This window comes from Myotis yumanensis, unplaced genomic scaffold, assembly GCF_028538775.1.
Source record: "Myotis yumanensis isolate MYYU_CA2020_CCGP unplaced genomic scaffold, mMyoYum1.0.hap1 SCAF_12, whole genome shotgun sequence".
Lineage (NCBI taxonomy): Eukaryota > Metazoa > Chordata > Mammalia > Chiroptera > Vespertilionidae > Myotis > Myotis yumanensis.
The window spans coordinates 1043566-1057817 of record NW_027223763.1 but is presented as its reverse complement, the minus strand read 5'-3'; the positions used below and the strand labels follow the sequence as shown (position 1 = coordinate 1057817).

The 14252-nt window shown below is 64.6% G+C and overlaps 1 protein-coding gene across 4 annotated transcripts in view; it reads right to left on the bottom strand.

Annotated features, from left to right (window-relative positions):
- Window positions 1-259: 259 nt before the first annotated feature.
- The window catches only part of EHMT1 (euchromatic histone lysine methyltransferase 1), a 77322-nt gene continuing 63329 nt past the window's right edge, over window positions 260-14252 (bottom strand). For all 4 annotated transcript variants that reach the window (XM_070430280.1, XM_070430283.1, XM_070430282.1 and 1 more), the window contains 12 exons: window positions 11674-11796; window positions 10666-10767; window positions 10183-10287; window positions 8879-9033; window positions 8000-8167; window positions 7698-7842; window positions 7033-7110; window positions 6581-6696; window positions 5555-5641; window positions 5186-5264; window positions 1471-1646; window positions 260-1383 (listed from right to left, as the gene is read on the bottom strand). In XM_070430280.1, the coding sequence (XP_070286381.1) occupies window positions 1209-1383; window positions 1471-1646; window positions 5186-5264; window positions 5555-5641; window positions 6581-6696; window positions 7033-7110; window positions 7698-7842; window positions 8000-8167; window positions 8879-9033; window positions 10183-10287; window positions 10666-10767; window positions 11674-11796 (1509 nt within the window). In that variant the 3' untranslated portion in view covers window positions 260-1208. The remainder of the gene's footprint in view (window positions 1384-1470; window positions 1647-5185; window positions 5265-5554; window positions 5642-6580; window positions 6697-7032; window positions 7111-7697; window positions 7843-7999; window positions 8168-8878; window positions 9034-10182; window positions 10288-10665; window positions 10768-11673; window positions 11797-14252) is intronic.

Genomic DNA, 14252 nt, shown 5'->3' with positions numbered 1-14252 from the left:
GGACTTACCTGCCACTGCCATCGCATCCGTGTTTCTGTGCGGTTTGCCGTTCCCACGTTTCTCGTTTCCCCTCGGCGCCTGTGCTGGACCTGCCACCCCGCCAACGTGCACACGCACACGCACACACACGCCGACACGTGCACGCACACGCCGACACGTGCACATGTGCACACGCTAACACGTGCACACGCACGCACGCCGACACGTGCGCCAGCGGAAGCGCAGGTGCCGAGAAACCAGCTGGAACAGGGTCTCGTAATGAAAACCTCCTTTAAAGTTTTTCTTTTATTGATTTCATTGAAAACAGAACAAGAAATGGTCTGAGCCAAAAGACTGCTCTTAAAACTGTCAAAAACATTTAACAGAAAAAAATAAACATGACTGCGTATGAATGTTTTAGAGTCGCACAAAAACCCCACGGTTACTGCACTAGTTACAGTTTTTAAAAAAGTATATGCCAACGAAAAGGGTGACCTGCAGGCCACCACACAGAAGGCGGCGGCGAGTTTATTCACTACAAGGCTAACGCTTTAAAAAGTTTCCTGCATTTTATTCTAAAATCACTTTGTTCTTTGTACAGTTGATATTTTTCACATGGTGAGTGGGAACCACACCAGGATCAGCACCGTTGTCTGTTGTGTTGTTTGTTGTCCTAATGTTCAGTGATGGTAGAAAATTAATCAGTTTATCCGTCATCAGAGCATGTGGCTGAACAACCCACACAAGGGTGGCGGCGGGTCTGTGGTGGGGCCGGAACCACCGAGCCCGGAGGGGCGGCGTGGCAGCTCGCACACAGGGCCGGGCACGCACGGACCGGGCAGTTTCTTTAAAAAGCGAACACCTTCTCCAAAGTCCACGGCGCTCGCCCGACCTCGCAGACGGGTGGGACGGGCCTGTGCAGTGTCTGCGCGGCCAGGACCTTGAGGGGTGGGTCTAACGGAGCAGCTGGGTGAGGAGGTGGCGGCGGCAGGTGCCCGCAGAGGAGTCTGGACCAGCAGGACGCTGCCCACCAGACCACGGGTGGGAGGGGCCTTGGGGAGGAGGGGAAAGGAGGATCGTGGAAACGACCAACCGCCAGGGAGCAAGGCTCTGCCAGGGACCCCAGCGCCCAGCACAGCGCGGCTCCAGCGCAGCCGTCAGCCTGGAGGCCCTGGGCGCCAGGGCGCCCTCTCTCCCTCCGTTGCAGCGTGACCAGAGCCACCGGAGCCTCATCGGGAGCCGGCGCTGCAGGAGCTGGTGTCGGGCAGGCCGTCCTCCGCAGCCTCCCGGGCGCTGGCCTGCCGCTGGGCCAGGGCCGCGCTGGAGTGCCGGCACTTGGGGGACCCGCAGCGGCAGCTGAACAGCTTGCCTTTGATGTCCCAGAAGCGCTGCCCGTAGTCAAACCTGGGGAGAGAGGAGAGCGAGGCTGAGGCAGGAGCCCGGGCACAGCCGTCTCCGCGTCCACGTCAGGGAACGGAGCCCGTGCCCTACCCCAGCTGCTCGCCGGCCTCGATGAGCCGGGTGCTGAAGAAGGCAATCCTGGGGAACCGCAGGTCCTGGTGCGACATGAACACCCGCACGGGCACCAGGTTGGGCTCGCAATGGTGGTTGATGAAGCGGCTCACGTTCCCATAGAAGCGCGCGTCGATGCAGTACAGCTCTCCGTCCTGCGGGCGAGAGCGGGCGTGGGGCACCAGCCAGGTGGAGAGGCAGCGAGGCCCAGGGCTGCTGGGACACTCCCATGCCCCCCCCCCCCCCCCCGCGCCAGGCCTGGGACTGAGGAGCCCAGTGGAGCCGCACCATCTGGAGCTCCATCAGGGGGAGAGCACCCGCCACCCCAGACTCTCCCTCCAGCTCTGATTCTGTCAGCGTGGGGGCTGGGGGGCCAGGCGGGCGGAGACCACGGGCCATGGCTTCTCACACTTGGTGACGCCAGGAGGGAGGGCTGGAGACATGGGGCAGCCGGGCAGGTGGACGGGGCAGAGGGCAGAGGGCAGGTGGACGGGGCAGAGGGCAGGTGGACGGGGCAGAGGGCAGAGGGCAGGTGGACGGGGCAGAGGGCAGAGGGCAGAGGGCAGAGGGAGGGAAGCTGCAGGCCGCAGTCCTCAGAGCGGTGGTGACGACCGACCGAGAAGCAGGAATCCCATGACCTCCGCTACCCCGCAGGACGGACAGGATGGAGGTCCCCGAACCGTCCCCACATTCCGCCCACGAGAAGGGACAGGAGCGGACTGAGGAAGGCAGGCGAGAGGGTCTGGCCTAACCACACGGCCCTGGGCCAGCACTCTCCCTGGGAAGATCCAGTGTGTGGGAGCTGAGCCTGCACCCACCCCAGGGGCTGCCGGCAGGCTCTGCAGAGCTCGGCGTCACTGGGACCGGAGCAGAGAGCACACCGAGGCACACGGAGGGAGAAGCCTGGACAGAGGCGGCGTCCCTGCCCACCCAGCCAGCGGCCTGGTCTGCAACTCGCTTCCGGGAGAATCTTAGACCCTGAGCCCAGAGCACGTGCGGACAGAGCCAGAGCAAGGACAGGGCCGCCTTCCTGAGGCTCCTGCGCTGAAGGCAGATCTGACCCCAAACCCGTGCCCGCCGTGGTCGCGCTGCTGACACTGGGAACCAGGACAGAAGCACAGAGACGGAGACGGTTCCAAAGAGAAACAGGGTCTGCAGACCGACCCCCACCGGGTTCCGAGATTCACCCAAATCGACGGCGGACAGGAGAAGAGGGGCACAGATGTGAGGCTCAGCAAACGGGCCAGACCCAGACCCACGAGAAGCTCGAGGCACCTCAACCCCACAAGCCCGAGTCAGCTCGAGCCACGCACCCACTGCCGGCTCCTGGGGAAGGAGAGCCTCCCACGGCCCCGCAGCAGACAGAAGGCGAGACAAGAAACCACTTTCTATTCTCGGCCGACAAGGAGGCCGAGGCCGGGCAGAGGCTGACACGTGTGACGTGTGCGCACGCAGGACCCACAGGCGGAGGGAAGGGGCAGGAGGCCTGAGCCTACCAACAGCCTGCGAACGCAGCACCGGTGCAGCCCTCCCAGGAGGCGCCTGAGAAAGGAGCTCTCACACCCACAGACGCGGCTGCAAGTCCAGCGGGAAGCGGGTGCACCGCGGTCCCTCCCGGCCGGGGGGTGACCGAGCCTCGCAGACAGCGGGGCGGCTCTGACGCCACAGAACTCCCGCAGGGAAAGCTCACCCCCAGACCGAGCAGCCCTGGCTGAGGGGCCGGAGGTGGGCATGTCCCACCATCTCGCTTGTGGCGGCGACAGACCAGCACGCGCATTTCTCAAAACTAAAACCAGTCACTTAAATGCCAAAACCTTACTGAATAAAAAACCCAGCCCAGCCCGTGCCCACTGGGATCAGCCGTGGTCGCCTGCACCAAAGGATGCTGGTTCGATTCCTGGGCAGAGCACATGCCCAGGTTGCGGGCTCGATCCCTAGTAGGGGGTGCACAGGAGCAGCCAATCGATGTTTCTCTCCCTCTCTCTCTAAAAAGAAAAGAACCCTGGCTGGTGTGGCTCAGTGGATAGACTGTTGGCCTGTGAACTGAAGGGTCCTGGGTTCAATTCCCCGTCAGGGCATATTGGGTTGTGGGCTCGATCCCCAGTGGGGGGGGCGTGCAGGAGGCAGCCAGTCAATGATTCTCATCATTGATGTTTCTCTCTCTCTCTCCTTTCCTTTCTGAAATCAATAAAAATATATTTAAAAAGAAAAAGGAAAGAAACCCAACAAAAGATATCCAAAACCACACCACAGCCCTAGCCGGTTTGGCTCAGTGGATAGAGCGTCAAACTGTGGACTGAAGGGTCCCAGGTTCGATTCCGGTCAAGGGCATGTACCTTGGTTTCGGGCACATCCCCAGTGGGGGGTGTGCAGGAAGCAGCTGATGGATGTTTCTCATCAATGTTTCTAACTCTCTATCCCTCTCCCTTCCTCTCTGTAAAAAATCAATAAAATAAAAAAAATAAAAAAAAACAAAAACAAAAAACCACACCACAGAAATCCCTAAAACAGCTGGGGGTGAAGACTGAGACAAGTTCAGGAAAGAGAAGAGGTCGCCCTTGGTGACCTGACCTGGTCTGTAGGGCCCACGCTGCCCCCACCCCTAGGGGAGTGTGAGACCCGGCAAGAGCCCAGGACGCCGGGAGCTAGTGCATGGACAGCGGACGCACGGACACACCACGGAGCCACGGGGAGGGCAGCCTTCCCAGCCACTGGCACTGAGTCCAGAAGCCATCACCAGGGGAGGAACCAGCGAACGGCCACCGGCAGATGCAGGGCGTGAGCGTGAGGTGAGGGCCGCCTCTGGGCAGCGCCTCACCCTGGGAGCAGACGGCACGAGGACGCTGTGGCGAGGAGGACCCTGTCCCTCAGAGGGAGGACCCTGTCCCTCAAGGGAGGACCCTGTCCCTCAGAGGGAGGACCCTGTCCATCGAGGGAGGACCCTGTCCATCGAGGGAGGACCCTGTCCCTCAGAGGAGGGAGGACCCTGTCCACTGGAGGGGCGCCAGGGGGCAAGCAGGCCACTGAGGGAGGACAAGCACTGGTGTCACCAAGTGTCTGGAAACGCAAGGACCGCTGAAGACGAAGCGCTGCCGTGGCAGCTGGACGAAGCAGGGCGTTCTCAGGAGAGACCTTCCGCAGCCACCGCGCTCCCCAGGCCCACACGGTCACAGCGCCCGGCGGTCCTGGGTGCCCGGAGCCCGTCTCGCTGGGGCGGCGCATCTCCCCAGCACGGCCGGGAGGGTCGGGGGGCAGGCTCCTGCGCTTGGCCCTGACTGATGGGCCCTGAGCAGAGGACCCCACTTTCCCAGTCCTGCCTGAGCGCTGCAGCCAACAGGCTCCTTACAAAGGAGGGGCCACACGAGAACCAAGATGGGGGTGCGGTGGCCTCGGCAGCATCTGGGACCTGGCACCAGGCTGGACGCCAGGCAGGCCAGCTCCTCTCCACGGTCCCAGGAAGGAACGGGGACTCGCACCCATTCCCACGGCCCTCACCCCTCGCACGCGGCTCATGACTGCTCTGCAGGTCACTGTCCCGGTGGCTGTGCAGGTGCGGGCTATCCCCGGGGATGACAGGCTGGGGTCCAGGGGCAAGGCTCACCCCCTCCCCGGGTCGGGGTCCCTCAGCCCTGAGCACAGGAGGCCACACTGCGCGTTCACACTGAGCTCTGTGCCAGCCCTCGGGACGCAGTACCTTGTTGTCAAGGTCGAAGAGGTAAGAATCTTCCTCCCGCACGTCGGCCTCCGAGTCAGAGATGAGCTCGCCCACGTACCTGCGGGACGGACAGCGCGTCACCCGCCGCCGCCACAGCCGGGGAGACTGTGGCCACGGAGCCAGGCTTTCACTGTGGCAGGAGATGGGGCACGAAACCCTCTACTGAGGAGGGAGGGAGCCAGAAGCCCCCGGAAGCCACCCCATGTGAACGGCACAGCCTCCCGAGGCAGGAAGGGGGGGAGGCAATGGGGGTCTGGTGCTGGGGCAGCCCCTCTGGAACGGCAGGTCGGCCAGCGGGCGCCCCCGGGCCTGACCCCACACGGCACGCCCAGACGTGCCCTCACTCACTCGCAGACGAAGGTGCCCACGGGGATGTCCTGCAGGGTCCGCACGCCCCAGCCCATGTTCTGGGTGCGGTAGAGCTGCAGCCTCGCCCTGCAAAACAGGGTCTGTGCTCACGGCCGCGGCCAGGGCCCCGCTCCCGGCCAGACAGGCGTCACCTTCAGAAACGTTTCACAGCGTGACGGGCAGGGCAGTGACTCCCGGTGACGCGGCCTCTGTGCCTCAGGACCGTCACCTGTGCCACGGGGACAGCCCGGGCCAGACCCCTGGTCGCAACGAGGACCAGAGGGGCTAGCGCTGCCCGAGCCCCAGCTGTGACCAGGTCAGGTGTGGGGGACACTCCCAGGCTCTGAGAGCCACCCCTGGGGGGGACGTCTGTCCTCACCCGGATGAGACTCCCTGCCACACGAGGGGGACGGGAGCGGGGGCGGGCACAGTGCTCTGAGGTCGCCAACAATGAGGAGCCACACGCTGGGAATTCGCACTCAGCCTGCCCGTAACTCCCTCCCGACCCAGAGGGACATCCGATCACCCCTCGGCACTCAAGGGGGGGTTATGACCAGAACCCAGGGCCTGGCTCTGGGCAGCCAGAGGACACGGGGGAAAGGACCCCAGCCTGGCCAGGGGCCGGGGCTGGCCACACCCGGGACCGTGAGCCCTGAGCGACTGGGGAGGCCTTGCCCCCAGGGAGTCTGAGCCAGCAACAGGGGCCTGGTGCTAAGAGACACTCCGCCCAGCAGCCGTGGGAGCTGCAGGCGAGGCCGTTCGGGACCAGGCCTGTGCGCTGCTTTGGGCTCTTCTGACCAAGACAGTCTGGTCCTCTCGGCCTCAGAGCCAGTCTGAGCCGAGAGGAAGCAAGCCTTGTTACGTACGCCCATGTGGGCCCTGACGGAGGACAGGGCTCAGACACGCACGGGCCCCAAACACACCCTGTACAAAGTGCCCACAACACAGGACGCCTGGGACTCGCCAGCGGTCTCACGCCGCCAGGGCAGCTGCGGTGCGGCCGGAGGGCAGGTGCAGCGCACTCACCGGAGGCCGTTCTGCACGACGCGGTTGCGGCAGTTCCGCCAGCAGGCGCAGGCGTGGTTGCACTCGAACAGCAGGGGCGGCTCCGCCATGTTGAACTCAGGCAGCAGGCGGCCATCCTGGGGACAGACACGCAGTCAGGACCAGCCAACACGGACGCAACACTCTTCTACACACAGAGCACTGGCCAACGGAGGGCTCTGGTCAAACGAGCCCTGGGAGCAGGGGGTGGGAACCTGGGCCGCCCGTGGTCGCCCCCACCTCCAGGCACCACCACGCACGGAGGAAGGATGCTGGCTCGTCCCCAGGGCCTGGCCTCCCACCTGCTGCCCCCCCCCCCCCCTTCCCGGGCTCTCCACCCCGGCCCCCCTGCCCCCTGCCCCTGAGCTGCTTGGAACAGCCCTGGAGGGAGGGAGGGAGGCTGACAGCAGGGCTGCCGCCCGCCCGGTGCTCACCTTGTCGTACCAGCAGCGCATGCTGAGCTGGCCGCACATGCAGTTGCTGGAGGAGCAGTCGTCGATGCAGACGCAGTACTGGGGGGTGGGCGACAGGGTCACGCTCGGCGCTCCCTCCCGCCCACAGCCCCCACCGTGCAGGCAGCTCGGTCTGCCAGGAGTTTCTGCAAGCCACGCCCACGGAGGGGAGGGCATGACCTCGCGGCTTGGTTCTCAAGGCACCAAGGGAGTGCGGGCTCTTGGAAAGAAGGGCGGGCAGAATGCCCAGTCGCCGAGGCTGGGGAAGGGGCTGGGCATGGGCTCTGTGGGGGGGGGGAGGAGGTACGGCTGCCCTGGAGACACTCCGTGGGAAAGGCCAGGCCGGAGCACGAGCCCTGCCTGAGGCACACGCCTGGCTTCCGCCTGCAGGGCACAGGCTGTGGGCACAGGGCGGAGGCGGGACCTTAGCTCGCTGCACGGCCCGTCTGGTCCCGCGGGGCCTGGAACCAGCACTCACGGGGGACGCTAGGCTCTGCTTTGGGGGCCGGACCCAGCACGGGGCGTGGGTGCATTTTCTGGGACCTGTGTCTGCTCAGCTCTCGGTGGAGGCAGCCCCGAACAGGGTCCTCTGGGAAACCCCCGCCGCCCGGCCACCCCGCCGAGGGCCCTGGCCCAGGACGGCTGACCTGCAGGTGGGTGATGTTCCTGTCGATGTTCATGGGGGACGTCACGCAGCTCTGGGACACGTACTTGTAGTTGCTGGGGCTGGGCTCGCCGTCCACGGCGTTGACACAGGGGATGGGGATGCGCTCGTAGCCGCGAGCGATGTCTCTGCCAGGGAAGGGGCGTGACTTTTGCTGTGACAGGTGCGGCCCAGGTGGGACTGAGGAGGACAGACGGCCGCCGCCGAGAGCAGCTCTCCTCACAGACCCTGCGCCCATCGCCACGACACTGGACAGGACGGCCCTGGCCTCGGGACACGCCTCACCTGCTCACCGTCTTCTCCACGGGGACGGGCCTGTCCGGGGCCGAGTCCCGCAGCGCCTTGCTCATCTGCAGGGCGTCCCACACCTGTGAGTGGAGGCTGGCGCACTGCAGGGGCGTCTCCCCCTCCTTGTTCTTCAGGTTGACGTCTGAATCCCGGGAGAGAAAGAGGCTAAAAGGAAAAACGGGGGCCAACAAGACATTCAGATCTGCGTTCAAGAGACAGGAAGACGAGACGTGTGAAACGACTAAATCGGTAGAAATACTAAGAACACACCGCTGGCAGTGACATTTACGAGCTGGTGGACTGGTGCTGGGAGGACTGGGGACTCCCCAGAGCAGCCCACGCCTCTCCCACGCTCCCCTCCCGCAGAGCGCGAGTGGGAGGCGCTGGGAGGGTGTCGGGTTTCCTGGGCGTCTCCGCTCAGTGCTCTCTCACCGCTGGGAAGGGCCGCCGTGACGGCATAAGCAGGCCCCATGCCGCGTACCTGGCGGCGACCCCAGGCCTGACCTGGGTCAGAACCAGGCGTGGGCGGCACAGGATGCCGTGAGCTCCCCTGCCCAGGGCCTCCCACCAACACGCCCATGGTGCGGAGCTGCTGCCACGTCCCACGAGGGTGCGAGCCCTGCAGGGGCTCCCTCACGCCCGGGCAGACAGGTCACCGGGGTCACGGGTCAGGCGGGTCCTGCTGCTGAGAATGGGGTCGCGCCCAGAGTAAGCGCTGGGGGACAAAGGCCTCGGGCAGCCAAGGACTCCAAGTGGCCAGCACCAGGGGACACTGCCCCCACAGGGCTTCCCACAGGCTGTCCCCTCGGCCTCGGGCAACCTCGCACTCGGGGCTTTTTCACAGCGACCTCCGACCTGGGACACCCAGGCACTCACACGACGCAGGCGTAGCGGTCCTCCCGGGCAGCGATGTGCAGCGGCGAGTCGCCGTGGATGTTCACGGCGTGCAGGTCGCACCTGGCGGCCAGCAGGATCTCGGCAATGTCCACGCAGCCAGAGAAGGCTGCCCAGTGCAGGCAGATGTTCTCCTCCTGCAGGGGCGGGGCAGGGGGCGGGGCATGAGGGGGCAGGGCGTGGTCGGAGAGGGAATGGGTCCCCAAGGGCTGTTCTCATATCAAAATGACCCAGGACACAGCACAGCGCCTGCAGGGACCTGGTCTGAGCCGCAGGGGGGGCGGGGGGGGGGGGGGGGCACAGGCCTAACAGTCACAGGCGGGGGACGCGGTGTAAGACCCAAGAGACAGGCCGTGTGGTTCGTGAAAATGGTGCTTCACAAAGCCTCTGTGAAACAGCTGGACGTGGAAGGAAACCAGGGACCTCTGTGCTGTGCGAACAGGTCCTGTGAGGACCCAGCAGTCTCTTAGGACTCGACAGCCCTGAGCCCACAGGAACCCCAGGTGGCGGCCATCACAGCTCAGCCCACAGGGCGGCTGCCGCTCAGGCACAAACTCTTTGCTGCCCCTGAACCGCTCTCTGCTCCACTGGCCGGCGACGTGAGCCTGGCCCCTCGGGAACTGCATGCAGGAGGCTGGGCGCCCAGGCCCCGGGGTGGGGCCGCCATGTGGGTCCCCGGCCCCTGCCCATCCTAGTTCCTGCCTGTCCCACCGGGGCCGAGATCCAACACCCAAGCCCAGACGGGAGCCAAGTGTTCTCCACGACACTGGGGCCCTCAGACAATGCGCCCCATCTCGCTCCAAGTGCACGCACCACTCTCAGCTCGGTGAGCTTTAGAAAAGGAAGAGCACAACAGGCACCTGTGAAGGCGGACAGAGCCACAGCGCCCATCTGCCCGGACCACAGCCAGGCCTCCGCTGCCCACCACCCGCTGGCCCTGGGTCCCTGAAGTCCTGGACGTTACTCAGCGCCGCCTGCTGTCACCCGACTCCACCAGCACATGAGCAGGGCGCTGCGGGGGCTCAGACCGCGGCCACGCTCCCTGGGCAGGCACACCTGCCCTACACACTGACCATCAGCCCAGTATCTTCCATCAGCCCTGCCCCACAGCACGGCCAACCCCTCCTCTGTCCCTCCAAGGCGGCACCTCTACCTGCCCAGGTGCGGGCGACGCCCAGGGCTCTCTGGTCCCAGCAATTGGCTGACACAAATAATCACCACAGAACTGGGCTGACTCGAGAGCGGCCTCCCAGCCGGGCCGCCCCCGCCCCTGCGGTGACACTCACGTTGTCCCGGATGTTGATGTCCGAGCCCTTGGACAGCAGCAGCTTCACCAAGTCCACGTGCTTGTACTCAGTGGCCCAGATCATGGGCGTCCAGCCACCATCATCCTAATTTCAAAAGAACGAAATTCCAGCGCTGGCACAGAGGGCGATCTCTCGGCCTGCAGGCCGCCCGTCGTGCAGGGCGCTGCTCCAGGAGTCTTGGCGAGGGCAGGACAGAGCCAGGACTGGCCCCGACTGACCCGAAAACCCCCGAACATGCCCGTGCACGCGACCAAGTCACAGGAGAAAAGAACAGCCCTGCTGCTGACCAGCCCGCCCAGGCCAGGGTCGGCTGGAGGCGGCCACGGCAGGGACGGTGTCTGCTCCTCCCTCTGGTCCAGTGGCCCCGGACACTGAGCATGAAGCAAGAGCGTCGGCGAGAACTGTACATGGAGACCCGGGGCGCAGCGGGGGAGGGGCGAGGGGCGGGAGGGGGTGGCTCACCTGGCAGTTGACATCCATCTGCCCATTTGAAAGCAGGTACTGAACCACCTCGTAGTGGCCTTTCTTGGCAGCCAGGTGCAAGCAGGTGGAGCCCTCTGCATCCTGCAACACAAAGGCCAGGGGTCCAGACTCCTGGACGTGCAGGCCGCCTGCCGTGGGGGCGGAGGCGCTAGGAATGGGAAACCTGGCGGGGGTGGGGCCTTGCTCGAGGTCACAGGCCGGGACCCCAGCCCTGCCCACAGCCCGACCAGCTCCCGACGACACTGACAGCTCTCGGCGAGTCTCCCGCCTCCGTGGTGAAGTGTTCTAAGCGTGGCGTGCTCTGGCCGCTGTTGTACACGGAACTGCTTCCTGAACTTCCTTTCTGGATGGTCCAGCAACAAGTGCAAAGAAACACCCCTGCCTGTGTCTGCACTGACTCTGCTCTGTGGCTGTCGTTCTTCACCCGGGAATCGTTCTCATTGCTTTTTAGAGAGTGGGGGGGCTGGGGAGGGAGTGGGGGGGCTGGGGAGGGAGTGGGGGGGGCCGGGGAGGGAGGGTGGGAGACACACCGATGGGTCGCCTCCTGCACGTGTTCCAACAAGGGTTGAGGACCGAACCTGCAACCCAGCTACGTGCCCTTGACCGGGAATCGAACCCGAGACCCTTCAGTTCCAGGGTCGATGCTCTAACCACTGAGCCCGGCCAGGGCTCTGCACTGACTTTGTATCAGGCGACGGCCCTGCACACACGCATTGTTCTAACCGCTCGTTCCTGGACTCGCGGGCTTTCTACAGGCGAGACCAGGTCTCTGTAGCATCGATCTGCGTCTTCCTTCCCAGCTTGGACCCTTTTCTTTGTCTCCCCCCGCTCACTGCAGCAGGTAGAAGGCAGCTCCCCGCCCTGCACGCAGCCCTGACAGCCGCTCTGGGTGCTGCAGACGCAGGGGCCCGGGGGGAGGCCGAGGCTCCGGCTCCCGAGACGCTCCGCAGGGAGCCGGCCCTGCTGGGCTCTGGGCGGCGCACGCACCTTGGGGTCCACGAGGGCCCCGGCCTTGATGAGGTATTTCACTGCGTCCAGGTGGTTGTTCTCGGCCGCCTCCATCAGCGGGGTCCTCTGGTCCTCCGAGCAGGTGTCGATGTTGGCTCCCGCCTGGGGGGAGGGACAGTGGCGAGTGGGAAGCGGCTCCTGCGGCCGCCCCCGGGGAGGACGGGGCGCCTCGCACGCTTCCGGCTGCGCTCGTCCTTCCACTGCGCAGCCTGGTCGCACTTCCCCATCGAACGCGAAGACCTAGCTGTCGCCATCACAGCTCTGGCTCACGAGGAGCGTTCACGTCTAAATGAACTGGACAGAAACGTCACAGCGCAGCCAGGGCAGCACCTTCAGAAATGAGGAGGAAGGCGACAGCCCCTAAAACCGCAAAGGGGTGCAGAGGGGCCCCCAAGAGGCCGCAGGAGGTGCTGATGTGACCTGCATGACCGCAGGACACCTGCCCAGTGTCGCCCAGCCCGTTCTCTGGAATGCTCGCCAAAATACACAGAACCTTCTGTGTATTGTGCAGCGATTGCTAGTTTTTCTGAAAGAGTGTGAACCTGAGAAACACGCGGACGGCCCCGACCGAGCTGGTCACGAGCGAGAGGCGACGGGCGTGGCAGCTGAAGCCCCACAGGGGGAGGAAGCAGCACACCTCTTAGACCGGTGGACACAGCTAATGCTTCATTTCTAAAATAAATATTTACCACGGGACAGGCTGAGAGGGCTAGTTTTTACTTTCAGCCATTAAAACGCAAAACGGACCTGGAACGGCTCACATGGAAACCGAGACTCTGACAGAGCCGCGCTCCTTTCCCAGGTCAGAGGTCAGAGGCCGGCGCAACAGGTAAGACACGGGCACGGGCACAAGGTCGATTTCCAAAACACAGAAGCTCAAAGCCAAGGAGGGCGGCCCGTCCGAGGGCCCAGTCGGCCCACAACCCCACAGCAGCTGATTTGAATGATGAACTTGACACACGATGCGATAGGCGGACGTGCCATAAGCAGGCGCGTGGCTACGCAGCTCGTGAGGCCTGGGCTGCACAGGGGGGCGCCCTCTGCAGGTCCAAGCCAGCACTGTCTGCAAACTGGCCGCCTGTATAGGCAGCACTCCTCCTTGCGCCCAAATTCCCAGTGAGGACACAGGCCGGCCGAAGGCGGGAGCTGCACGTGGGGGGGCCCTCTGCACAGGGCCTGAGTCTGGGAGTCTGGGAGGGCAGAGTGGGCTGATGACCCGGAGCTGAGCTCGAGGGGGCATGGCCTGAAGGTCGGGGGTCAGAGGCCAGGCCTTCCCCGAGACTCTGGGTCCAGGTTTGAGGAGTGGTTTGGATGGACCAAAAAACCAGCTCTCGGGGTGTTCGCCCGAAAGCAGAGCAGGCCAGCGACCGGCTCCACACACAGCACCGAGGCCTCCTAGGGACACCAGCAACCCACGACTGACTCCAGGACAGCCCAGCGGAGAGCGGTCACCACCAGAGAAGCCAAACACTCTGAGAAGGAGACACAGGAGAGAGAGGCCAGCAGGTGCCCGACTGCCGGGCTCCGTCACCCAGAGGAACAGAGCCGCCAGGACAGACGCCCATGGGGACAGCACCAGACGCTGAGCAGGCCCGGCCCCCTGTGTCCCCCAAGTGCTCCCTGCCCAAGTGTATGAGGTGAAGACACCTGTGCCAGAGCGCACAGCCCTCGGCTGCTCCCTGGCTCGAGCCTGCGACGATGGAAAACACCTCGCCTCTGAGAAAAGCTCAGGCTCGCGCACGCGCGCTCAGAGCTGAAGCAGAGCATGGAAATCCCAGACAGCATGACGCCCAACGCAGCTGGAACGGAGCAGGCAGAGCCGTGGACACAGACGGAGCCGTGGCCAAGGCCGCTGCGGTGGCTGCCCGTGGTCCAGGACAGGGCGCAGCCAGGGTGTCCCCAGTGCTGGCCCAAGGCTGCGGCCCAATGCTCTCACCCGCACAGCCACCCAGCCAAGCCCCGAGCCCCAGGAGTGCACCTTCCTTCGCTCAGTGTTGTGCCCTGTATCCAAACAGCCACACGTGACAGCACGCACGCAGCAGGGGCCGGACAAAACCACACGCCTCCACAGGCTGCGATGCTGGGACGGAGCAGGCGCCTGCCCGTCAGGCAGGGACCTGGGTGTTCCTTCTCAGAGCTGCCTCGGGGCTGAGGGGGCGCACAAGGCCAGAGCCGACCCAGGGGAGATCACCGCACACACAAAAGCTGAACCTCCAAAAACAGCACCCTGGAGCTCCCAGCAAAACAGGACTAAACCTGCCCACCTCTCTCCTCGGGAACCCAGGAAAGCTGCCTGATTCGAGGAGAAGGAAATACAGCAGCACAGCCCTGAGCGCCATCACACTCACCACCAGGCCGAGTGCCCTCGGAGGGGCCGGGCGGGGCTCCAACTACAACTGAAGGATTAGAGACAAACTGAGTGGCAGGAACTACAGCCTTTACCAGACTCAAGGCTCCTCTACACAGAGACTGCGAGACGGAGCTAACAGCCCGCCACATGCTGCCCACGCAGCCATGTCCAAACAGAGGCTCTTCGCCCGCGACAGGGCTGGGGAGGC